The sequence below is a fragment of the Neomonachus schauinslandi genome, chromosome 16 (assembly GCF_002201575.2).
Source record: "Neomonachus schauinslandi chromosome 16, ASM220157v2, whole genome shotgun sequence".
In the NCBI taxonomy this organism is placed as follows: Eukaryota; Metazoa; Chordata; class Mammalia; order Carnivora; family Phocidae; genus Neomonachus; species Neomonachus schauinslandi.
In genome coordinates, this window is record NC_058418.1 from 8,326,759 (window position 1) to 8,349,457 (window position 22,699).

At 57.2% G+C, this 22,699-nt stretch overlaps 1 protein-coding gene across 1 annotated transcript in view; it reads right to left on the reverse strand.

The window, feature by feature from the left end:
* Window positions 1–22,699, reverse strand: part of DHX34 (DExH-box helicase 34) — a 29,379-nt gene extending 6,680 nt beyond the window's left edge. Inside the window, exons 1-12 of the mRNA XM_021681198.2 lie at window positions 22,677–22,699; window positions 17,570–18,506; window positions 14,491–14,802; window positions 12,416–12,670; window positions 10,007–10,109; window positions 8,470–8,687; window positions 5,952–6,126; window positions 3,910–4,103; window positions 2,751–2,852; window positions 1,773–1,997; window positions 1,436–1,609; window positions 601–718 (exon numbers count right to left, since the gene is read on the reverse strand). Coding sequence (XP_021536873.1) covers window positions 601–718; window positions 1,436–1,609; window positions 1,773–1,997; window positions 2,751–2,852; window positions 3,910–4,103; window positions 5,952–6,126; window positions 8,470–8,687; window positions 10,007–10,109; window positions 12,416–12,670; window positions 14,491–14,802; window positions 17,570–18,271 — 2,578 coding nt within the window. The 5' untranslated portion in view covers window positions 18,272–18,506; window positions 22,677–22,699. The remainder of the gene's footprint in view (window positions 1–600; window positions 719–1,435; window positions 1,610–1,772; window positions 1,998–2,750; window positions 2,853–3,909; window positions 4,104–5,951; window positions 6,127–8,469; window positions 8,688–10,006; window positions 10,110–12,415; window positions 12,671–14,490; window positions 14,803–17,569; window positions 18,507–22,676) is intronic.

Here is a 22,699-nt window from a genome sequence, read left to right on the forward strand (position 1 = left end):
GGATGAATTTACAACAGTTAAAGATCTGAGAGCAAAGTTCAAATTCTACCTTTGATGTTTAAAATCATAAACCTTAGCTTTTGGGGTTAACGTTGACATTTTAACGTGGTTACTTTGTTTACAAACAAGGACAGAGAGGAGTTGCGTCCCAGAGCTCGTGCCTGTGCCTTGGGGAGGGCGCCCAGCTGAGACCCCGCCTAGCCTGCTGCGGCCTCAGCCGGCTGCTCCCTCCGGCCAAGCGCCTGGACGCTGCCTTCCGTGCCCCCACGGCCAGGACTAAGCCGGGGTGTTCACAGGGCTCACGGGACAGGTCCCCTCTACTTGCGAAAAGCTCCGGCCTCCGGGGGTGTGGCCACAGTGCCCCATCAGCCGCCACCGCCATGGGGCGGGGCTCCGCGTGGGAGCGACTCCCCGGGAGGTCTGGCTTTGGGACCCTGAAGGCCCCACACCTGCCGCTCCCGTGTCGGCAGCCCCAGCGGAGGCAGAGTGTGGGTGGGAGCGAGGGGGTAACCCCAGAGGGTGAGGGACAACCCGAGGTCCCTGTCCCTCCGCCCCTCCCCTCCCGAGCGGTTCTGCTCTCCCCGCCTGCACTCACAGTACCTCGGCTGGCCTGGCCGGCCCCGGCCTTCCGCTCCTGCGTGTGCAGAGCCTCGGGGCTGCTGGCAAAGATGCATGTGGGGTGCAGCACAGTGCCCTGCTGGGACTGCGTGTGGAACATCTGCAGAGGCCAAAGGCGGACGCCAGGTGACAGAGGCCCTGGGACCTACTCCTCCACTGCCCAGAACCCTTCTCCTCCACTCTCTCAGCCAGATTCCCCCGTCCATGTCTCCACTCAGAAGTCCCCTCTTCGGGGCGCCTGGGTGGCTCAGTCGGTTAAGCGTCTGCCTTCGGCTCAGGTCATGATCCCAGGGTCGTGGGATCGAGCCCCGCATCAGGCTCCCTGCTCTGCGGGAAGCCTGCTTCTCCCTCTCTCACTCCCCCTGCTTGTGTTCCCTCTCTCGCTGTGTCTCTGTCAAATAAATAAATAAAATCTTTAAAAAAAAAAAAAAGTCCCAGGGCGCCTGGGTGGCTCAGTTGGTTAAGTGACTGCCTTCGGCTCAGGTCATGATCCTGGAGTCCCGGGATTGAGTCCCACATCGGGCTCCCTGCTCAGCATGGATTCTGCTTCTCCCTCTGACCCTCCTCCCTCTCATGCTCTCTGTCTCTCATTCTCTCTCTCTCAAATAAATAAAATCTTTAAAAAAAAAAAGTACCAAAAAAAAAAGTCCCTTCTTCCAGGAAGCCTTCCCTGACACCCCCACACTGCACCGGAGCCCCGTGAGGGCAGGGCCAGGACTGTTCCCATAGCCGCCAAGTCCCCAGCACCGAGCAGGGCTGGGAAGGCGTGCTGAGTGACGACGCGCACGCGGGTCCAGGGCGCAAGGAGGAGGCCCACCTGGTCCGAGTCCTTGCGACTGCTGTTGAACGGATCCGGGACGGCGAGCTGCGGGTAGAGGCCCCGGCCCAGCACCAGCTTGAGCAGGGCCATCTGGTCCCGCGTCAGGTCCTGGGCTGAGCTGGTGGCCGCCTGCAGCTGACCCAGGCTGTGACGCAGCTGAAACTTCACGTCCTGGGGGGAAATGCGGGGTGGGGGTGGGGATGGTGGGTTCCTGGGGGGCCCAGCCCGGTACCCAAGGGGCTGGCGCTAGGACACGTGGACCCCAGGGTGCTGCAGAGTGCGGGGACCAGGTCCTGTCCACAGAGCCGGGTCTCCTGAGCGGAGCGCAGCCCACCTGGATGTCCACGCCGTCGCCGGGCCCCCGGTCCTCGTCGCTGGAGCCGCCGTCCAGGTCCTCCTGCAGCCGCAGCACCTTGCGCCGGCGCCCCCCGCCCTCCTCGTGCTGCCGCTTCAGGTGGTACAGAGCCCTGCGCTCACGGCGCTCCTGCAGCCGACGGTAGCTGTCGCCTGGTGTCGCGGCCTGCGCCCGGGCCAGCAGCCCGTGGTCCTCCAACAGCTCCTGGGGGGGGGGGGGCCAGGTGAGGGACACAGGGCCTGCCACCCGCCAGCCCCTCTGTTTTAGAGGACACGGGACATCATGTCTGTGTGACACAGAGAAAGGGGCCCCTGCCTTTCACTACCCTCTCAGGGCCTGCAGGCCAACACAAAGTGAGATGCCGAGAACGGCCTGAACATCCGCGGTCCCCGATCGGGGGGAGGCTCCTAAAATTGCATGGTAGGCCGCGGTGGGGTGACCACCCCCTCCGGGCCTCAGTGTGGCCATCCGCAATCACGGGCAGTGATGACACCAGGGACTTGCCCTGTCCTAAAGGCTCTTCGTGTATTAACTCATTTAATCCTCAGAGGACGGCACGGAGGCTGAGACCCAGGGCCGTGCAGGAACTTGCCCAGGATCGCACTGCTAGTGAATGACGGAGCTGGGACTTGCCACTGGGACGTCCGCTCCAGATCTGATGTGCCAGCCATCGCCCCCTGCTGCCTCCCAGAGCTCAGCACCCCTGCTCCAGGCGGCCAGGTTCTTCGTGAGGATGTAGCATGTGACTGCTGACCCTGTCCACTTCTCCAGGAAGCCCTCCTGGATTTCCACCCCCTTTGACTCACCCAGGCCACCCCACGTCTGAGTGTCTGAGGGTTGCAGGAGGTGGGTGTAGGGTGGGACTCCGATTGCGCCATCAGAGAAGGAAAGGGGTGGTGTACCCGCACTCACTGCCCCTCCCCCACCCAGCCTCCCAGCTTTGGTCCCGAGCCTCACCTTGAACTGGCGCCGCAGGTTGGCCATCTCGTACAGCCGGTGCTCCTCTATGCCCCGCTGGCGGCACCACTTGCGTGAGTTTCTGCTCCGTTCGGATTTCACCTGGGTGGAAAACCAGACACCAGGGGGTCAGGGCCTAGCCGGCTGGGGAAGGGTGCAGGGGCTGACCCAGCACCCAGACGCCCCCAGCACAGGCCCAAACACCAGCCCCTGAAGAATAAGAGGCAGGGACACATGTGTTCTCCTTCTTCTTCCAGGTCTCAGCGCCACTGCCCCCTCCTACAGGAAGCCCTTGCAGACCACACTGGGTCAGACATCCCCTCTGGGCTCTCCCAGCCCCCTGGACTGCCTATCACAGCCCATTCTCGGTGGTCACAGTCCGGGGACAGGTCTGCCTCTCTGCACGGGACTGTGCAACCCAGGAGGGCAGGGCCACGTGCTTTTAGTCACCACCAGTCCCCAGCACTGCCCGGCACAGGGCCAGGCCCAGAGTACGTGCTGGATATACACGTGCCACCCTAGGAGTGTGTGGCCCTCCCCTGGGTGGCAGGGCTTTTATTCAGCGCTTTAAAAACTCCAGCCTCGGGGGCGCCTGGGTGGCTCAGATGGTTAAGCGTCTGCCTTCGGCTCAGGTCGTGATCCCAGGGTCCTGGGATTGAGCCCCACGTCGGGCTCCTGGCTCAGCGGGGAGCCTGCTTCTCCCTCTCCCTCTTCCTCACCCCCCCACCCCGCTCATACTCTCTATCTCTGTGTCACAAATGAATAAATAAAATCTTTAAAAATAAATAAATAAAAATAAAAACCCCAGCCTCGGGTGCCTGGGTGGCTCAGCCGGTTAAGCGTCTGCCTTCGGCTCAGGTCATGATCCCGGGATCCTGGGATCAAGCCCCGCATCAGGCTCCCTGCTAAGTGGGGAGTCTGCTTCTCCCTCTGCTGCTCCCCCACACTTGTACATGCACACTCTCTCTCTGAAATAAAAATCTTTAAAAAAATAAAAAACAACCACCAGCCTCCCCTTGAGGCTGGGCCCTGGGAATGAATGGTGGAGACGGGGCCCTTCCAGTTTGCAGAGGGCTCAGGGGTCCTCAGCAGGGTAGCGGGCCTCCCCTGGCCCCACGCAGAATGTCACAGACAGGGGTGGCCCCGCCGCCGGCCTCACCTGCACCCAGGCGTTGAAGACATTGAAGAGCGTGAAGGGGTCCCCCTGGTCACTCTCCAGGGGCCGCCGTGCCGCCGCACACTCCAGGTGGCTCTGGGCACTGCGGGTGAAGGGTGACTGGACGCTGAGGGCAGCCGCGATGGTGAGCACGGGCTCCGCCAGGTGGAACATGGAGCCCAGGATCAGCATCTTCCCTGGCGGGGGCGGGAAGAGGTACGCAGACACTGAGCTGAGCCTCCTGGGCTCCGGGACGGCCACCCCCCACCTCCCACCCCAGGCCAGCCACAAACCCCCTCCACCTGGCCCGCAAAGGCCTCGGGAGCCACAGGGACAGAATCAAGCCCACACTCTGCTTCCCAGTCACGTGAGTTTGGGCAAGGCCTCAGTTTCCCCATCTGTAGGCCGGAGGTCACCTCAGTCTCACTGCCTCGGGCCCCAGGTGGGCACCGTCTGAGAGCTGGCTGCTGTCGGCAGCACTGCCCCCACCCACCTGGCTCTCCTCTCTACAACTGACGCCCCCACAACCCCCTCCTGGCTTCGTGTTCCTTCCGGCACTCGCTCTGACCCCCCACGGTCTCTCCCTCCTCCCTCCAGAACGGGACTCCCCATGAGCCCCAACAGCCGGCCCGGCACACCGTGGGCACTGACTTCTGCGCCTGCCTCCGCTGGATCCTCTCCTGCCATCTTTGTTTAGTTCAAGGTGGAGGTGGGGGGAGAAGGGAAGGGGGGGAGTGGGAGCAGGGAAGACAGGGCAAGACGGAAGCAGCACGCCCCTGGTCCACACCACCAGGCCCTCGCCTACCTGCCCCGTGCTCAGCGGCCTGCGTAACATGCGTCTGACTCATCCTCTCTGGTCCCCTTGGCTGCCTTTCTGGAAAGTTCCTGTTACACATCTAGCCTCGTAAAATAAAGCTGGGCAAGAAAACGAGGCTGTCCCAGAACCCTCTAGCTCTGTCCCTTGGGCAAGTCCCTCCGTTTCTCTGCGCCTCTGTCTTCCCGTCGGTGAAATGGGCTAACGGCGGCGTCTGGCTGCCATGAGAACGGACCGTGCCGCACCGGGAAGCACTCGGCGCCCCACCTGGCGCAGACGAAGCACGGTGACTGAGCCATCGGGGCCCGGAGCCTCCCGGCACTGAGTCCCCGCAGGGCTTGGGGACCAACAGTGTCCGCATGGCTGGGGTGCCTCCCAGCTCTGCCCACAGCATGACCCTGAGCAAGTGAGTGACAACCTATCTCTGAGGCTGGATTGAGTTACTCCCACGTCACACGGATCCAATCCAGGCCCTGTTGCCTGCTTGCTCCAGGCCCTTGGGTGCAGATCTTTGTCCCTGGCCAATCTTCAACTTCCTCGTCTGTACAGAAGGGGTGACCAAAGGCCCTCCCCTCCCCAGGTGAGGGTGAAATGACAGAAGGCCCACAGAGCCTTTCACTGACACACGGCCAATGCTCACAGAACGTTCTTTTTCTTCTCAGATCGGATTCCCCTTGCTCTAGCCCTGTGTCCTCAAACAAACAGAACCACCTTCATAACCACGAGAGGCCCTCAGGGTCGGTGGTCCCCAGGCTCCTGTCCCCCCTGAAGCTCCAGGATGGTGCACTGATGGGGACGTTAATGATGTTAACATGGGCAGAAGGTTCTGTGGAGCATCATGCCCAGCCAATAGTGCCACAAGGAGTCCTGCTCGCCTGGGAATACTCTGCGGGCCACAGAACCTCTAGAACATCTCGAGTCAGGAGAATCAGACCAGAACACACGTCAGTCAGCGAGTTTCTCAGAAGGGGCAGGGATGACTCAGAGATGAGCAGGAAGAGGCAGGCCATGTTGACATCCTTATGACACCAAGAGAGGGGACACCAGGGTGGAGCTGGGAACAGGGTGTGTTTGTTTACTGCTGTAACCCAGCGCCCGGAACAGGGAACTCGTGACCGAACCGACGGGGCCCAGAGAAGGAACAGGCTGGCCCTACGAGTCGCTCAGAGCATGAACGGTCCCCACAGCCACTCCCAGCGCCCTGGGTGACCACTCTGAAGGAAGTCCTCACCAATCACAACATCCACCGGCAGCTGGGCCAGTAGGGACCCGATGGGGGTGAGGGCCTCGGAGCTGTCCAGGGCCCCCTGGTCCCGGAGGTAGAGGATGGCCGTTTCCAGGCTGGCTGGTGGTGGGGGCTCGATGAAAGGGAAGGTTCGCGGGTCCCCCACGTTCATGCTCTTCATCTGGAATGACAGTTGAGCCCCCCAGGAATGGGGGACACGGGAGCTACTGTGGAGCACTGGCCAGGGGCTCACAGATCATAAACTCATGCTACCTTAAAACTCCCAATGCCAAGGCCCTCTGCACGGGGCAGGGGAGAAGGGCCACTGTCTGTCTGTCTGTCCAGCACCTCTTCTCCCGGACCCTGGCCGCAGAGCAAGCCACAGGACCTAAGCTGGACCAATCTTGGTTTCTCAGCCCCTCAACACAGCAACCGAGCAAAGAATGAGTATGGGACCTGAGCTGGGCCAATCAGGATCCTCCCAGGGACGTTTGCAAACGGACAGTGGGAGAGAGAAGTTCTGGCTTCCTCTCTGGTTGTGAGGGGCCAGCGTGGAAGCCCAGAGCTGCTGGGATTATTTTTCCCTTGCCTGGAGATTAGCCCAAGCACAGCAGATAAAGAAGTCCTCAGTCATTCCTAAGCCAGACCACCCCCCACGATGGATGCACAACCTCGTGAAATCCTCTTTTCTGCTCACGGTAGTTTGAGTTGGGTTTCTCTCACCGTGGACCAAAGTGAATCCTCATTAATTCAGAGGTCCAGAGGGGCAGCAGGGTGTGGGGGAATCAAGTAAAGCATGCACCCATCACCGGGCCTGGCAAGGCGGAAGCAACCATCCCCTCTCTGGACCGAATGGAGGAAAGGTGGGCGTGGCAGCTCATGGGGCCGGGAGAGAGCAGGAAGGAAGCTCAGAGGGCCCAGGGGCTCTAGCCAACCTTGCCGCGAGGTCATCTGCTGACTTGGGCCTCATCTGGTGGGCACCACAGCTTGGGCTGGCCACCCAGCAAGCAGCCGGTCCACCTCCCTCCCTGCTGCCCGGACAAACATCCAGGGCCCATGAAAAAAAAAAAAAAAAAAACCCTTTACGTTAGAAGCTCTGGGTGAGGGGTAAGGCCAGATTTTTTAAATTTAAGCTCTCTACATGATTCTACTGTGTAGCCGGGGCCAGCAATCCCCGCTCTGAGCTACTCTGCCAAGGCCACGGCCCTGGGCATTTCCAGGTCAACCAGGAGACACCCATGACGCAGTGCTGCCGACGAGACAGGGATGGGAGAGCGGCCAGGGGCCTTCAGGGAAAGGTGCCCAGGGTCTTAAAAATGAGACCCACGTGGAGGGGCAGTTGTTGCCTCTGCCTCTGGATGGTCGAGGTGGTGGTGATGTCATGGCTGCCACAGCCAGGTGGCACGCCTGAGGCCAGCTCGGAGCCCAACAGCCCCAGATGGAACCCGGGCTCTGACCACCTGGGACACACCTGGGGCAACTTAAATCACGTCTCTGTGCGACTGGTTCCTCGTCCAGAAACTGGGATGATAAGACAACCTCCCGTCTAGTTTTTGCGGGGATCCAAACAGTTCTACACAGACAACACCGAGGACGGCGCCTGGCCCACAGCGAGTGCGAGGCAAGCGCTCTCTATCCAGCGTCACCTTTGCCATCACTGTGCTTGGAAGAGCCGCTGACGGATGGAAGATGGAAAAGGCTGGAACGAGCCCGAGCCCTGTAGGACATCACTGACCCACTTAAACAACCGAGCCTGCCGCCTCCCCATCTGGGGACTGCTCCGCTGTGAAACGGTCCATTATCCGTATCGGTCAGGCCCCACGGGTCAGGAACTCACACAGTGGGCCCCAAGCAGCATTTTTGAAAAATGAAATCAAACAAAACAGGAACTACGAGGGTGCATCACCCACAGGGAGGGGGCTGGTTGGTGCTCCCGGCCGCTGCCGCCCGGGGGAGCCTGCTGTGGAAGCCGTCGGCCCTTCTTCTTCTGCCCGAGCCCAGAGCCCAGAGCCCACACCGGCCAGGCTCCCCAGCGGCCGCGGGTGTGAGCGCTAACCAGGGCAAGGCAAGTGGAGGGGCCTGCCCCTCCAACCCTCCCAAGCTCCTCTCCCACGCTCCCTCCCCTCCACCGGAGCCACACAGGGAAGGGGCCTGGGTCTCCAAAGAAAAGAAACCGCCCACCACCCCGAGGACCGAGATTCTGTGTGTCGGCCGCTCGGCGAGTGGGCCCATTTGGCGCAGCTGCCTGATCGAAGCAAAGCTGACTAATGAGCTAAGAGCCAGGACATAAAATGTACGGAGAAACCCCGGTTTCAAGAGCCACTTCCGGGCAGATTTTCTGTCCCAGCTGAAGGCATTCTGACGGAGTCACGAGGTTCTTCCCACGAGCCTGTGGACCCAGGGACAATCCTCTCCTTGCCAGGGGGCTCGGACGTTTGGAAGCCATGAGCTCCCGTGCCCTTCCCGGCCCTGAAACCCCAGGGTGGGTCCCGGCTGAGGGGCCCCCTCCCTGCCCAGGCCTCACCTGCAGCACCAGCGCGTCGAGCGCCACCCTCCGAATCTCCGGGACAGGGTAGGGGGCGAAGGCGTCGTAGTCGGACTCAGCATAGAGGCGGAAGCAGACCCCGGGGCCTGTGCGGCCGGCCCGGCCCTTCCGCTGCTCGGCGCTGGCCTGACTGATCCAGAACTCCTGCAGCCGCTGCAGCTTGGCCTGCGGGTCATAGCCCATCTCCTTCACCTTCCCTGCACGGGGATGGGAGACTCGGTGCGGCAGCCACGGGGGGCGGGGGTGCACCTCCGCTCGGTCCCTGACGCCCTCGCCTCCTTCATTCCACTGACACAGACGGAGAGCTTGCTTAGCCTCGACCCTGATGCTTCGTTGATTTAGCCTTTTGTTTCCTCATTCCCCCATCTCTTGCTTGTGTATTCAGCAGCCTGGTCATCCAACTGTTATTATTAGGCACCTGCTATGTGCCAGGCAGCGTGCGAGGCGCCGCCGTGATCGCTGTCCCTGCTCTCCCGGGGCTGAACAGAACAGAGTTCATCAACTCTAAGACCAACTCTGTCCACTTTCACAGTCTCTGAAAACGGGGCGCACCTTGAGAGCAAAGCCACGTCCACATTTAATGGCCGGCATTTTTTTTTTTTTTTTTTTTTTTTTTTTTTAAAGTTTTTTTTTATTTATTTGAGAGAGAGAGAGAGCACAAGAGGGGGGAGCGGGAGAGGGAGAAGCAGGCTCCCCGCCGAGCAGGGAGCCCGATGCGGGACTCGATCCAGGGACTCCAGGATCATGACCTGAGCCGAAGGCAGTCGCTTAACCAACTGAGCCACCCAGGCGCCCAAATGGCCGGCATTTTTAAATTTTGATGGTACATAAAGTGACAATGTTTTACCGCGGACGGTGTCCCAGGTTCGGTACGGTAAGCTCACTGCTAACACAGAGTGCTCGCTCGGCGCCAGGCACCATCCGCAGTACCCAGGGGAAGAATTCGCTCGCTGAATCCTCAAAACCGAGGGAGGCTCTGCTATTCTTGTCATTTTACAAATGAGCAAACACACATGGTCTCAGTGACACGACCTTGGTCACATAGCCAGGCTGGCCCCAGCGTCTCCCAACCGCTACACTACGCTACGCTGACTTCCCAGACAACGGTCCAGTTGGGGAGACAGAAAAGAAATAGGTCAACAGATATGAAATATAAGGCCCATATTCTGGGGAACAACAGGTCTCATAAGGAAAGCAACAGCGGCAGAAGGAGGGGGAATCACAAAAGTGGACAAGGTAGGCCTCTCTTATGGCGGCACATTTATGCAGGCCCTGAAATGAGGGCGTGAGCCCTGTGGATATCTGGAGAAAGACTGCTCTCGGCAGGGACAACAGTAAGTGCAAAGGCCCTGAGGCAGGAGCAAGCTTGGAATGTCTGAGAAGATGTTGCTGCTGCCCCACAGCCCTAAGGCCCCCTACTCCCTGCTTTGGTCCAGAGTTCCCTCACTGCACTTGCACATCTCCAGACCCCACACTTCTCTCTAGGGCCTGAGGGGTGGCAGGGAGCAGCTCTTACCAGAATCGACTACAAAGCGGATCCCATCAATGGTGACAGAAGTCTCGGCGATGTTGGTGGAGAGGATGCATTTCCGAACTCCAGGGGGGGCCACGTCAAATACCTGGGGGGGGGGGCAGAGGAGGAGGTGACATCTAAGACTAGCTGACCCTTGCTGACCCGTGTCTGGTGGCCTCCCTGACAACTCCTGGATGGCCCAGGGGCACGTCACACCCACTTACAGTATCTCGAATAGCCTCAGCGCCTCCCACTGAACACTTTTCTCCTCCTCGGGTCCCCATCTCAGAGACGGCTCATCATCCACCACTCCACGTGGGCCAGGAACCTGGGCTGTCCTGGCTCCCCTGCCCCTCCCTGCTCCAGCCACACCTGCACGTCTTGAACGTTTCCGAAATTCATTCCGTTCTCCCCAACCCACAGCCTTGCCCTGGTCCAGGCCCTCGCTTCCCACCCAGGTCCTGCCCCAGCCTCCTCCCTGGTCTCTGGCCTCCCATCCATGATCACACACAGCAGAGGGATCTGCTAAAGCACAAACTGGCACTGCTCCCCACCTTGGTCAGAACCCTCCCATGGCTCCCAGGAGCACTCAGGACAAAGCCCAAGCACCACACTGGGTCTTCAAGGCCCTGCGGCCTAGGCCTGCCCACCTCTCAGTGCCACCCGGCCTGCCTTCCCCATCACAGTCTGGACCCCAGACACCCTGCAGGTGGTCTCCCAGGGGCCCCACCTTTCTCTCACCGCAGGCCCTTTGCACAAGCCCTTCTCTTAGGCCCAAGAGACAAACACAGTGGTCAAGAGTGGGGGATCTGCAACTAGGCCTAGGGGCCAGAACCAGCCTTCTGTTTTTTGTGAATCAAGTTTTAACACAGCACAGCCTCACCTGGGTCAGTCTGCGGCTGCCTTCCTGCTGTAATGATAGAGAGGAGTAGAGCCAGAGACGAAATGGCTCACAAAACCTATGACTTTGGGGGCACCTGGGTAGCCCAGTTGGTTAAGCGTCTGACTTCAGCTCAGGTCATGATCTCGGGGTCCTGGGATGGAGCCCCATGTCAGGCTCTCCGCTCAGCAGGGAGTCTGCTTCTCCCTCTCTCTCTGCCCCTCCCCCTGCTCATGCTCTCTCTCAAATAAACAAACCTACAACTTTGTACTCCCTGGCCCTTTACAGGAAGTTGGCAACGTCTGGTTAAGAGCGTGGGCTCTGGTGCCAAACTACCGCGTTCCAAAGCCTGGTTCCACCACTTACGTGACTTTGCATGAGTGCCTCGGCCCCAGTGTCTGTGTCTGTCCTGGGTAACAGCGGCCCCTGGCAGACAGGGCTGCTGGAAGGTCTAAATGAGGCCAGGCGTGCACACAGCTGCCCACTCCGGCCGGCACCCAGCAATGCTCCACACACCTTAGCCAGGACACTCTTCTCCCTGCCCCCTTCCTAGGCTGGGGCTTTCTCGGGTCTCAGTTTTGAAAGTTTCTTCCTCCAGGAAGCCTTCCCCGAATCCACCACAACTGTGCTCTCACAGAGCTGTGCCCACTTCCAGAACTTTCCTTTTCCATTTGTAAATTATCCTTGCTTGCCAGCTCCCTCCACAGACCGGCAGCTACTCGAGGGGAAGGGCCATATCTTGGCTCCCAGTGTGTCCCAAAGAGCCCCCTCGGCGCAAGGGGAGGCACTAAGGAGGTGCTCAAAGGTGGTTTCTTCAATCAACCAACGACTGACTGTGACGTGAAGGGCCTCCCCCTTCCCCCCCGCAGAGAACCGTGGTAGTCAGCCTCCACAAAGGCCCCGATGCGGCTCGCCTCCCCGGATCCACACCCTCATCCAGTACCTTCCCCCTGACCAGAGCAGCCCAGGTCAACTAACGGGACACTGCAGACAGGACGGGCCGTGATGCCCAAGGCCAGGCCATAAAGGACGTTGTGGCTTCTGCTTGGGTCTCTTGGGGAGAGCCAGCCACCATGCTGGGAGGACACTCAAGCAGCCCACGTGGAGGGAAACTGAGGCCCCCACCCAACAGTCCGCCATGTGAGTGAGCCCTCTTAGAGGAGGGCCCTCCAGCCCCGGGCAAGCCTTCCGATGGCAGCCCACACCTCAGCTGCACCCTCCGGAGAGAGCCTGGGCCGGAGGCACCCACCGAAGCCTCTCGCGACCTCCTGACCTGCGGGAGTGATGTGAGATGGTGAACACTTACTCTTCTAAGCTGCTAGGTTTGGGGGGACTCTGTTACACGGCAACAAACAACTACCAGGGTGACCCGACGGCCTCTTTGACGGCCCCCTCCCGACCCTTCCCCACACCCAGCTCGCAGACTCCCACCTCCACACCTGTGCTCGAATCGGGCCTCCCCTCCCCTCCCATACAGCCAGACGCGCCCCGCCCCCATCCCCCCCCCCCCCAAGCCTGGCCACACGTGGTACCTTGTCCTGGTCGGCCACGGAGAGGGTGCTGTGCAGGGGCAGCACCACCCAGCGCTGGGTGCGGCCGGCGTAGGTCTGGGCAGCCTCGAGGACCGAGCTGATCTCTGCCATGCCACTGAGGAAGACGAGGACGTCGCCCCGCTCCTCGGGGGGGTACTTGCTGTCGATGGCTTCCAGCACCCTGAGGAAAGGCCGAGGGTCCAGCCTCCCGGACTTGGACGCTGCTGGCTCCGCCTCCTGTGGCTGGTACACGACCTGCGGGGAGACGGCCCCGGGCAGGGGCGCACCTGTCACCCGAGCACAGGGCCACAGGGCAGGGAGACCCCAGGCTGCGGGAGACGGCGGGGACCCCTCAGGCAGCACCTGGCGCCCTCGAGCGAGTTAGTTAGAGGAGGACGTCCCAAAAGGACAGCGTATGGGGGTAACCAGGCTTCTGGGGCGCTGGGGACGTCTGAGGTTCTGCAGTCCGGGTGCCGGCTGCACACAAGTATTTGAAGTGTGAAAATTAGCTGAGCTCCACGCGCGACACGCACATTCCGTCGGGTTTGACGGGTAACTTCAACAACAACAGAATTTTTAAGGGTGGAGTCAGGATCAAAAGCCTAGAGAAATCACTTCTCAGATAGCATGCTCCCCCCTTTTTTTACAGCTGCTCGGAAGACAGACAGATGGGTATTTAGAACCCAAAACCACAAGGAGCAGTGCGGTTTGCTGGTGCTGGGAACTCCGAGACTCCTACCAACTCTCCCTGCGAGGGAAGGGAGTGGCTTTCAAAACACGAAGAGAGCAGGCATAGACCGTCTCGGAGGGCCACCGGGAAACCAGGCGGGAGGGGTCCACGAGTGCCACCCATGGGAGGGGGGCGGGGAGACAGACAGGTGGGGAGGGGAAAGGGGATCGAGAAGAGAAACTGCCTGGCCCGGGGCCACATCTGGGATTCCAGCAGGATTCCAGTCCCGGCTCTGCCGCTCCGCATCTCTGAACCTCCGTTTTACCCCAAAGGGGCAGAAATCCCTGGCGCAGGCCCCCCAGGGCTGTGGCGAGGGCCGCCCTCGTGAGCTCCCCCACGCTAGCGGCTTCACTCTGATCCCCGACAAGACCACTATGCGAGCCACAGCAAACAGGCCACAGCAAACAGGCCGGAGCAAAAGGGGGCAAAGGTCAGGGTAGAAGTTTTCGGAGAAACCAAAGACCTGGGGTGGGAGATTAAGGACGTGTGTGGAGTCAGGCCTGCCCAGGACCGCTGTGGGGACGGGGTGAGGTCGGGGGTGTCGAGTGGTGTGCGAGACCCACAGTGGCCCCAGAGACTCTGCTCTTTTCTTCCTGGGCACGCCGTCCCCTAGCGAGAGAGCGAGCACCTTCCAGCCCTCCCCACCTTGCACCAGATGGGCACGGAGATGAGAACAAGACAACTGCAAGGTCACGTCCAACTTAAAGACAAACTGGCCTTTCCCTGGACTAGGGCTCCTTCCCTCTTCCTGCAAGCTTTGACCAGACAGACCTGGACAGCTCCCTAGAACAGTGGTGCTTGGTGCGGGGGTGGGGGGGGGAGGGGGGCTGCCCCCAGGGGACATTTGGTAACATCTGGAGACATTCTGGGCCGTCACCCCTGAGGGGGAAGAATGGCGCTGGCAGCTAGTGGGAAGAGGCCAGGAAGGCTGCTAAACATCCTACAACACGCAGGGCAGCCCCCACAACTGAAGAATTATCCAGCCCAAAATGTCAACAGTGCGGAGACTGAGCAGCTCCACCCTGTGCGATGGTAGAGCAGGAGAAATGAGGAGCCCGGGTCCCTGAATGACCACATGCAACAGAGCTGCCCAGCAGCCTGGACCAGCAGGACTGTTATATAAGAGGAATGAACTCATAGCTTTACTTCGCTGGGTCTCTTCCAACAAGCACCGAGCACCTGCCCAGCACACTGCAAATGCTCAGGAGATGACAGCTTTAGAAGAGAGAGCACGAGCAAGAATGTCCTTCACAGAAAGATGGGACTCTGAGCAGGAGAGAAGGGAGAGGTCCAGGCCGGCCAGAGACCGGGTGGGACGACTGGGGGACACGGGGGCAGCACTGACCGTGATGGGGAACAGCCTCCCAGGCACCTGCACCACGGGAGCACCACCGAAGTAGCTGGAGAAGAGCGAGATGTTGATGGTGGCCGACATGAGGATGACCTTGAGGTCCGGCCGCTTGGGCAGCAGGCGCCGGAGGACACCCAGGAGGAAGTCGTTGTGGAGGTGCCGTTCGTGGACTTCGTCCACTATCAGGACCTGGTACTGGGGCAGGCTGGGCTCCCGCTGGATCTGCCTCAGGAGCAGCCCCACCGTCAGGAACACGATCTTGGTGGCTGCCGTCCGCGTGCTCTCAAAGCGGATCTGGTAGCCAACCTGAGTTGGGGGGAGAGGGGGATGGTCAGGATAGGAGCCCGCGCCTGAACACCAGCCCGCACCCGCCCAAACTGAAAATCTGAGCAAATGCCCCTGCTCCCCGGCCCCCATCAGACTCTGGAGTCCAGCACGCTTGGGGCTGGACGTCACCTCTGCCGCTTAGTGCTGCTGACTCGGGGCAAGCAGTTCCGTGCCTCAGAGACATTTCCCCCCAGATGCTGGGAGAATGGTACGTGCTCATGCACATAAAGTGTCGGCACAGAGCCTTGCGTATATACTAATTAATGATCATGGGGATAGTTCACCTTTCTTTGAGTCCCTACTCTGCTGGGAACTACTGTAAACACTGAATGGGCACCCCCTTCTCATTTCATCCTCACAGCCACCGTGAGAAGCAAGAACCACCATTCTCACCTCACTGCTGGGGAAAATGAGGTCACTCATCCAAGGCAAAACACAGTTAAAAGCAGTATTGAGAGGAAATGATCTTTTTTAAAAATTTTATTTGAGAGAGAGAGGAAAAAAGCACAGTGGGGAGGGGCAGAGGGAGGAGAGAGAGAATCCCAAGCAGACTCCATGCTGAGCGCAGAGCCTCACATGGGGCTCGATCCCACGACCCTGAGATCGTGACCTGAGCCGAAACCAAGAGTCGGACACTCAACCAACTGCGCCACCCAGGCGCCCCGTGAGGAAATGATCTTAACCCTACCTTGTATCACATACACATCAATTTCTGATAAATTATAGTTTTAAAGGTAAAAATCCTTAGGAAAAAACGCAGGATGTCCTTAAAGTAGGGGGATAATCCTTAAACAGAACCCAGAGAGTGCCAACCACAGGAAGAAAATGACAGACTGAACAGTATTTAAATAAAAAGACACCGTCATCAAAAGACAGCATTCAGAAAATGAAAGACAACTCACAGAGTAGGAGACAAGATCTGCAATACACAAATCCTACAAAGGACTCATTTCCCTCCTCTTTAAAACCCCATAAATCGAGAACAAAAAGACAACACTAAAGACAAACAGGGAGAAAGACTTGAACAGACACTTCAGAAAAGAGGATCTCCAAATGGCCAATACACACGTTCAACCCTTAGTTGTCAGAGAAATGCAAATTAAAATGTGCTACTACGACCCACCCACCCAGAAAAGCTAGAACGAGAAAGATTAACTGTAACAAGTGTAGAACACAGCACCAGTTGGGAGTGTGGATGGGTACGACCACTTCGCAAAGCGGCTCAGCAGCATCCACTAAAGCTAGACGTTCTTGCAGATCTGACGCGTCGGCGGTCACACTCCTAGCTATATCCCGGACAGAAATATGTACCGACAGACAGCAAATGGCATGTTCTAGAATGTTGATGGCAGCACCTTTCCACAAGAGCCTCAAGCTGGAGATGCCCCAAGTTCCAGTCAACAGCAGAAGGGACAAATGCCTTGTGGTGTCTTCACCAGGGGATACCAAACAGCAGCGAGAAAGAACAGTAGGACAGTGTGTACCCACACACTTGACCACAGACAAGTCCCACAAAACTAATACCGGGCGACAGGGGACAGGCACCAAAGAGAACACACTTTTTGATTCCATTTATAAAAAGTAAATAAAAGAGGCAAAATTGATCTGTGGTGTTTCCTCTTTAACTCAACTGTCATAATCTAAGAGATAATCTATCACTCAGGATAGTGACAACTCTTGGGGCCTCAGGGCAGTAACGGGGGGGGACGGGGGGACAGAGGGTTTCTGGGGTGCTGGTTACATAAATGAATTCAATTTGTGAAAATTCACTGAGCTACATAGGATACATATTCTTCTGCTTAGAGTATTAGAATTTCAATAACGATTCTTTTTTTTAAAGATTTTATTTTTATTTATTTGACAGAGAGAGAGACAGCTAGAGAGGGAACACAAGCAGGGGGAGTGGGAGAGGGAGAAGCAGGCTTCCCGCGGAGCAGGGAGCCCGATGCGGGGCTCGATCCCAGGACCCTGGGATCGTGACCTGAGCCGAAGGCAGACGCTTAACGACTGAGCCACCCAGGTGCCACTCAATAACGATTCTTAAGGGGCAGAACCTGGATTAGAACCCTAGAAATCATTATAAAAAAGTAGCCTCACTCTTTTTTTTATGGCTGCTAAAAAATGAATAATTTAGGACATTTCCAATTTTTTGCTGTTAAAAGTGTCATACCGGGAGGGGGGCGCCTGGGTGGCTCAGTCAGTTAAGCATCTGACTCTTGATTTCGGCTCAGGTCATGATCTTGGGATGAAGCCCCACATTGGTCCCTGCACTGGGTGTGGAGCCTGCTTGAGATTCTCTTTCTCTCCCTCGGCCGCTCCCCACGCTCGCACTCTCTCAAAAATAAAATAAAAATTTGGGTGCCTGGGTGGCTCAGTTGGTTAAGCGACTGCCTTCGGCTCAGGTCATGATCCTGGAGTCCCGGGATCGAGTCCCGCATCGGGCTCCCTGCTCGGCGGGGAGCCTGCTTCTCTCTCTGACCCTCCCCCCTCTCATGTACTCTCTCTCATTCTCTCTGTCTCAAATAAATAAATAAAATCTTAAAAAAATAAAATAAAATAAAATAAAATAAAAATTTAAGAAAGTGTTATGGGTAATGCTAGTGCCTTTCTCGTTTGGACCATATTCAGGTCAATCTGTAGATCAGTCTCTCGAAGAACCGGAAGTGCTCCGCTAACTTTCATCGATACGACCATAGGGGCAACAGCCTACGCCTCGAGGTCGCGCTGGAAACACCGGCCCACTCACCTGGGAGCCATACTGACTGAGGCTCTCAAAGCTGACACGCTTGGCCAGGGAGATGCAGGCGATCCGCCGGGGCTGGGTGCATGCCACGTGACTGAAGCCGGCGGCCAGCAGGTACTGGGGCACCTGAGTGGACTTGCCACAGCCCGTGTCCCCGGCCACCACCACCACCTGGTGCCCCTTCAGCGTTTGCAGGATGCGGTTCCCGTACTGGGCGATGGGAAGCCCCGCCCGCCCCTGCTGCAGTTTGGCCAGCCGCCCGAACGCCTGCTTCTGGCCGAAGTCGAGGTAGTGCAGCAGGGCTCGGCGGAACTCGGCAACTCTCTCCGGGGGCTGCCTGCCCAGCCCCCGGGAGCCGCGGGTGTCGGGGCCCAGGACCGAGAGGTTGATGCGGTAGCGTGGGTCGTAAGTGCGAGGCAGGTCAGCCAGGGCTGGGACGCTGTGCTTGCGACACACGGGGTCTTTCTCCCGCTTGCTGGTGGCCTTGAGACTCTGGAATCTCTGCAAGCGTTCAAAGAAGGCCCAGAACTTCTGGCACTCCTCAGAACCCTGGCGTATATAATCCTCATCGCGGAAAAAGGCATCCTCGAAGAGGCGACGTGTCTCTGGACAATTCCAGTCCCATTTCTCGGGGGCCTCCTCCTCACCGGGATCCCAGTGTCGGCCTCGGGGATCCCCGCCCTCCTTCGTTCTGGGAGGAGGCATGCTATTGGTGCTATCTCCAAGTCACAGGAAGAAGCCAGTGTCTGGAATAAGGAACCACGCTCTCTTCAAAGAGACACTCTCCCTCCTCGTTGATGGTCCAGGATGACCACAGGCAGTGACAGAGCAAGTGCCCAGGAACCTGGCTCAAGCTGGCGACACCCAGGGCCCCTCACAACTCCTGCAGTGATCTCTGGGACAGACACTAGTCCATCCTGGGTTTTCAGGTCCGGAATGCCTGGAGGAGAGAATAGAAGACATTCATTTTTAGAAACATTTCCTGAGGGGCGCCTGGGTGGCTCAGTTGGTTAAGCGACTGCCTTCGGCTCAGGTCATGATCCTGGAGTCCCGGGATCGAGTCCCGCATCGGGCTCCCTGCTCGGCAGGGAGTCTGCTTCTCCCTCTGACCCTCCTCCCTCTCATGCTCTCTGTCTCTCATTCTCTCTCTCACAAATAAATAAAAAATAAAAAATAAAAAAAAGTAGAAACATTTCCTGAAAGCCTGCTGTTCTGGAAGCACTGGACTAGGACGGATAATATGAGTAAGGCCATCCTGAGCCCTCACATGTGGTCGTGGTCACAGGCGAGAGACAGACAATCCAGTGACTGGGCCGTGGGAGCCCACAGGAGCTGCCTGACCATACTTGGGAGTCAGGGAAGGATGCCCAGAGATGTTTGAGCTGAAACCTGAAGGAGGGTGGGTCACAGGGCCAATCGACAACAGAACCTTGTCACGAGCGGCAATGACACAAGAGGGGTGTGGTATAATGAAGAGTAAGGCAAGCGTTCTTCATCTGAGGTCCCTGAGCTTCAGGACATCTAGGAACGCTTTGAAATCAAGTGCACAATTTTGCAAGTGTTAGGTTAGATGCGGTCTTTGCTTGCGTGGCACATCCCTTCCTCCCTTCCTTCCTTCCTTTTCTGGTAACAGCACCCACCATCCCCCCTCTCCCCACCTTTGAAAAGCAGTCCTTCCTGGATTCCACACGGTTCTGATGGCTCCAAGTCAGAGAACCCCTACTGCTTGGGCAAGCGACAGAGGCCTGGCCCATCACGGCACCCGACTCCTCCTCCTTCAACCGTTGATTGGTGCGAGAAGCGGACACATGACCCACAGGGAGCCAATCACGGCCTTTCTCTGGCATTTACACTAGGACGACGTATCAACCCGCAGCTGTCTGTAGTAGTAGCTCTTGAACCCCAGAGTCCTTCCCAGAAACCCATCCTAGAGAAAAGCCTGCACATGGGCACAATGAAGGACGCACCAGGACGGCCACTGAGGAACTAGGAGGAGAAGTGGAAGAGAGAGAGAAGCTTGGCTTAGTCCACTCCAACCCTCACTTCTCAGCTACACAAGAAAATGTCTTTTGGGCAAAGTTGGTTTTCTCCCAGCTGCCTAAGTCCTAACGTATGTACAATTTTCTGGAGTGAAGCCCATCACTCAGATTCTTTAAGTTTATGACCTTAAGAACATTCAAACCTTCCTTGGTATAGGTTTTGGAGTCAGGCAGATCTGGGTTTGAATCTCTGAATCTCCGAATCTTCATCATTTATTAGATGTGTGGCCACCTGCAAATTAACTATTTTGAGGCTGTATTCTTCACCCATAAAATGGGGATAATACCTCCTTCCAAACACTGCAATGCTTATCGCCTAGCCTGGGACAGAGGAGCTAAATAGTAACTAGAATTCAAGTCCACTCTTTCTCGCAGTGATGACTAACATGGAAAATCAGTGACAGGAACCAGGGCATACAGCCTGGAAAACTACACTCAAAAGGCCACAATTTGAGGCTTCTGGGTAGCTAATTTGGTTAAGTGTCTGACTCTTAATTTCAGCTCAGGTCATGATCTGAGTCATGGGATCGAGCCCCGCACCAGGCTCTATGCTCAGCAGGGAGTCTGCTTGAGATTCTGTCTCCCTCTGCCCCTGCCCCACCCCTCTCTAGAATTAAAAAAAAAAAAAAAAGGCCACAATTCGCCTTCATCTGGAATTAGCAATGCTTTCACCCACTCTCCCTGCAGTCTCTCAGGGCCATCACGGAACACAGTTCAGAGATTCGATCTCTGCAGTCTCAGGGGGGAACTCAGGCCATCCCTGGGAGTAATTAGAGCCAGAAAGGGGGTTTCTACTGATGAAGCACCTGTGAGCTGGCGGAGTGGTTTCCCATGGGAGCACATTTTCCGGTAAACACCTGGGTTAGGTGATGCTAGAGTGGCTTCATAGGTAACTCCTGCTGGAGGGGAGGCAGTAAGAGGAAAAGGCCTTAGAAGGCTATGGATACTGAGCCCGGGATCCCGAGAAAAGGATCCGGAATGAAATGAGCATTCCTCCCAGCTGCAAGCTGCCTATGCGCACGTGGGCCCAACTGAGTACCATGGCTCTGGAGTCTCAACCTTGTAGATTTCCTGGGTCCCCTCGATTCTCTGCCACAGTGTCTCTGACCATCTCTGGGTCTCTTGGTGATGGCTTGCAGAGTTTCTCTGCTTCTGAGCTCTCCCCTCTGTGGGTGTCCATCCTCATGTCTCAGCCTGTTTTTTTCAGCTCACCATGCTCACCCCTCTTCCCTCTCATAGTCTGGTCGCGTCTCTCGTCGTTTCTCTTATCTTCAGGTCTGATATTCTCTCCAACCAGCCCTCTCCATTTGACCCTTTCCATTCCTCGTCGGTTCTCCAACTGACTTTCTCATTTGCTTGTTCAGTCGTGTTTTTTTTTTTTTTCCTGACGCTCCATTTTTCTCTCTCTCCAGTTCCCAGTCTCTGTTACTGCCTCTCCCTCCATCATGACTATTCATCTGCATTTCCCCACCTAACCTTTTGTCTCCCAGTTCTGACGCTTTACTAGCTAACAGCGCTCCTCACTTATCAGGTACTATTCTAAATCACCTATGTATATTTATATGCACAACTACATACATACACACAGCTACACTTTCCTCGTGTTAAAAAGGTGCTATTTGGGGTACCTGGGTGGTAGAGCTGGTTAAGTGTCTCTTGGTTTCAACTCAAGTCATGATCTCAGGGTCATGAGATCAAGCTCCACATCACTGGACTCTCTCCCCCTCTGCCCCTCCCTCCTCCTTTAAAATAAATCTTAAAAAAAAAAAAAAAGGTGCTATTATCACTCCCTATTGTACTGAGCCAACAACAGGTTAAGTATACAGTGAGACAAGGAATTTAAATCCAGGGAGTCAGGCTCCCATTTATTCCTCTTCATCTTCTCAGTGTGATTCTCCGTGGTCTGGCTTTTAAACTTGACACTGTCTTTTCAGTTCTCTTTGCTCTCCAAGTTTACCAAATGCACCCTCTCTCCATCGAGCCCCATTTCTCCACACTCCAGATGGCTCTCTTCACTGGTCTGCCCTAATCACCCAGTTCCCATCTATCTCACTCACTTCCCACCTCCGGCTTTCTCTCCAAGTCTCTTTCCCTTGGCTGCTCTTCCCCTTTCTCAGTCCCTCCATCAGCTTTTGCCAGGTTCTCCCTATTCCACTGCCTCCATCTCGATCTATCAGTCTCTCACCATTAATGAAGAAAAATCTAAGATGGAGCTGGGAGGCCAGAAGGATGGGGGAAGCTCTCCTGCGATACCACCTGAAGTTAGTACTGGAAGAACTGTCAATTAGAGGCTCCAACAGAATTGCGGACAGGAAAGAATCATCAATTACAGGTGCCAACAGGGAAGGAGGTACAGCTGCATCTCCCACAAGAAAGCGACCACCCCAGCAACTCAGCCAATGAGAAACCACCAACACCCTGAACTCTTGCTCTTCTCCAACCTACTTTCCATTCAAAACAACCCCTCCCAACTTCCTCCTCCTCCTCCATAAAATTATCTTCTCTTTGGTTGGACTAGCCAATGGTTTTTGCTGTAGCTGGCTTGTCCCAAATTGCAACTCGCAGTTATCCCCAAGTAAACCCATTTTGGCTGGTAAAATAACTTTTAAGGTCAACGAGTGTTTTGTTCCTCCGTTTGAACCGCCCTCTTCCTCAGTCTCTTTCTGTTCGCTAGTTTCCCACCTCCCCAAGTTCACGGTGCGACCACATTTCTCTGCAGCCTCTGGGAGGCGCTCGGGGGGGGACCCCATCAGCTCCTTGTCCTCCATGGCCCCAGTTTGCGGCTTCCGTCCTCTCTCCGCCACCCCGTCTCTCGGTCCCTCAGCTTCTCTGAGCTTCTTTTCGTGGCTCCCATTTCTTCCAGTTTCGAGTCTCTGTGTCGCCCAGGTGCTGTCGGGGCGCTCAGGCTCCATCTCCGTCCGCTTCTCCCGGGCCCCATGTCTCCTCCAACACATGTTCCCATGTTGGAACTTCCCTCCCCACCCCTCGGCTCGCTCCCCAACTACCCAAGCCGGTCGGACACCCACCGCCTCCACCGCCACGGCCCCGCACAGCAGCCCCGCCACCCTCACCTCACTAACAGCCGGAATCGCTC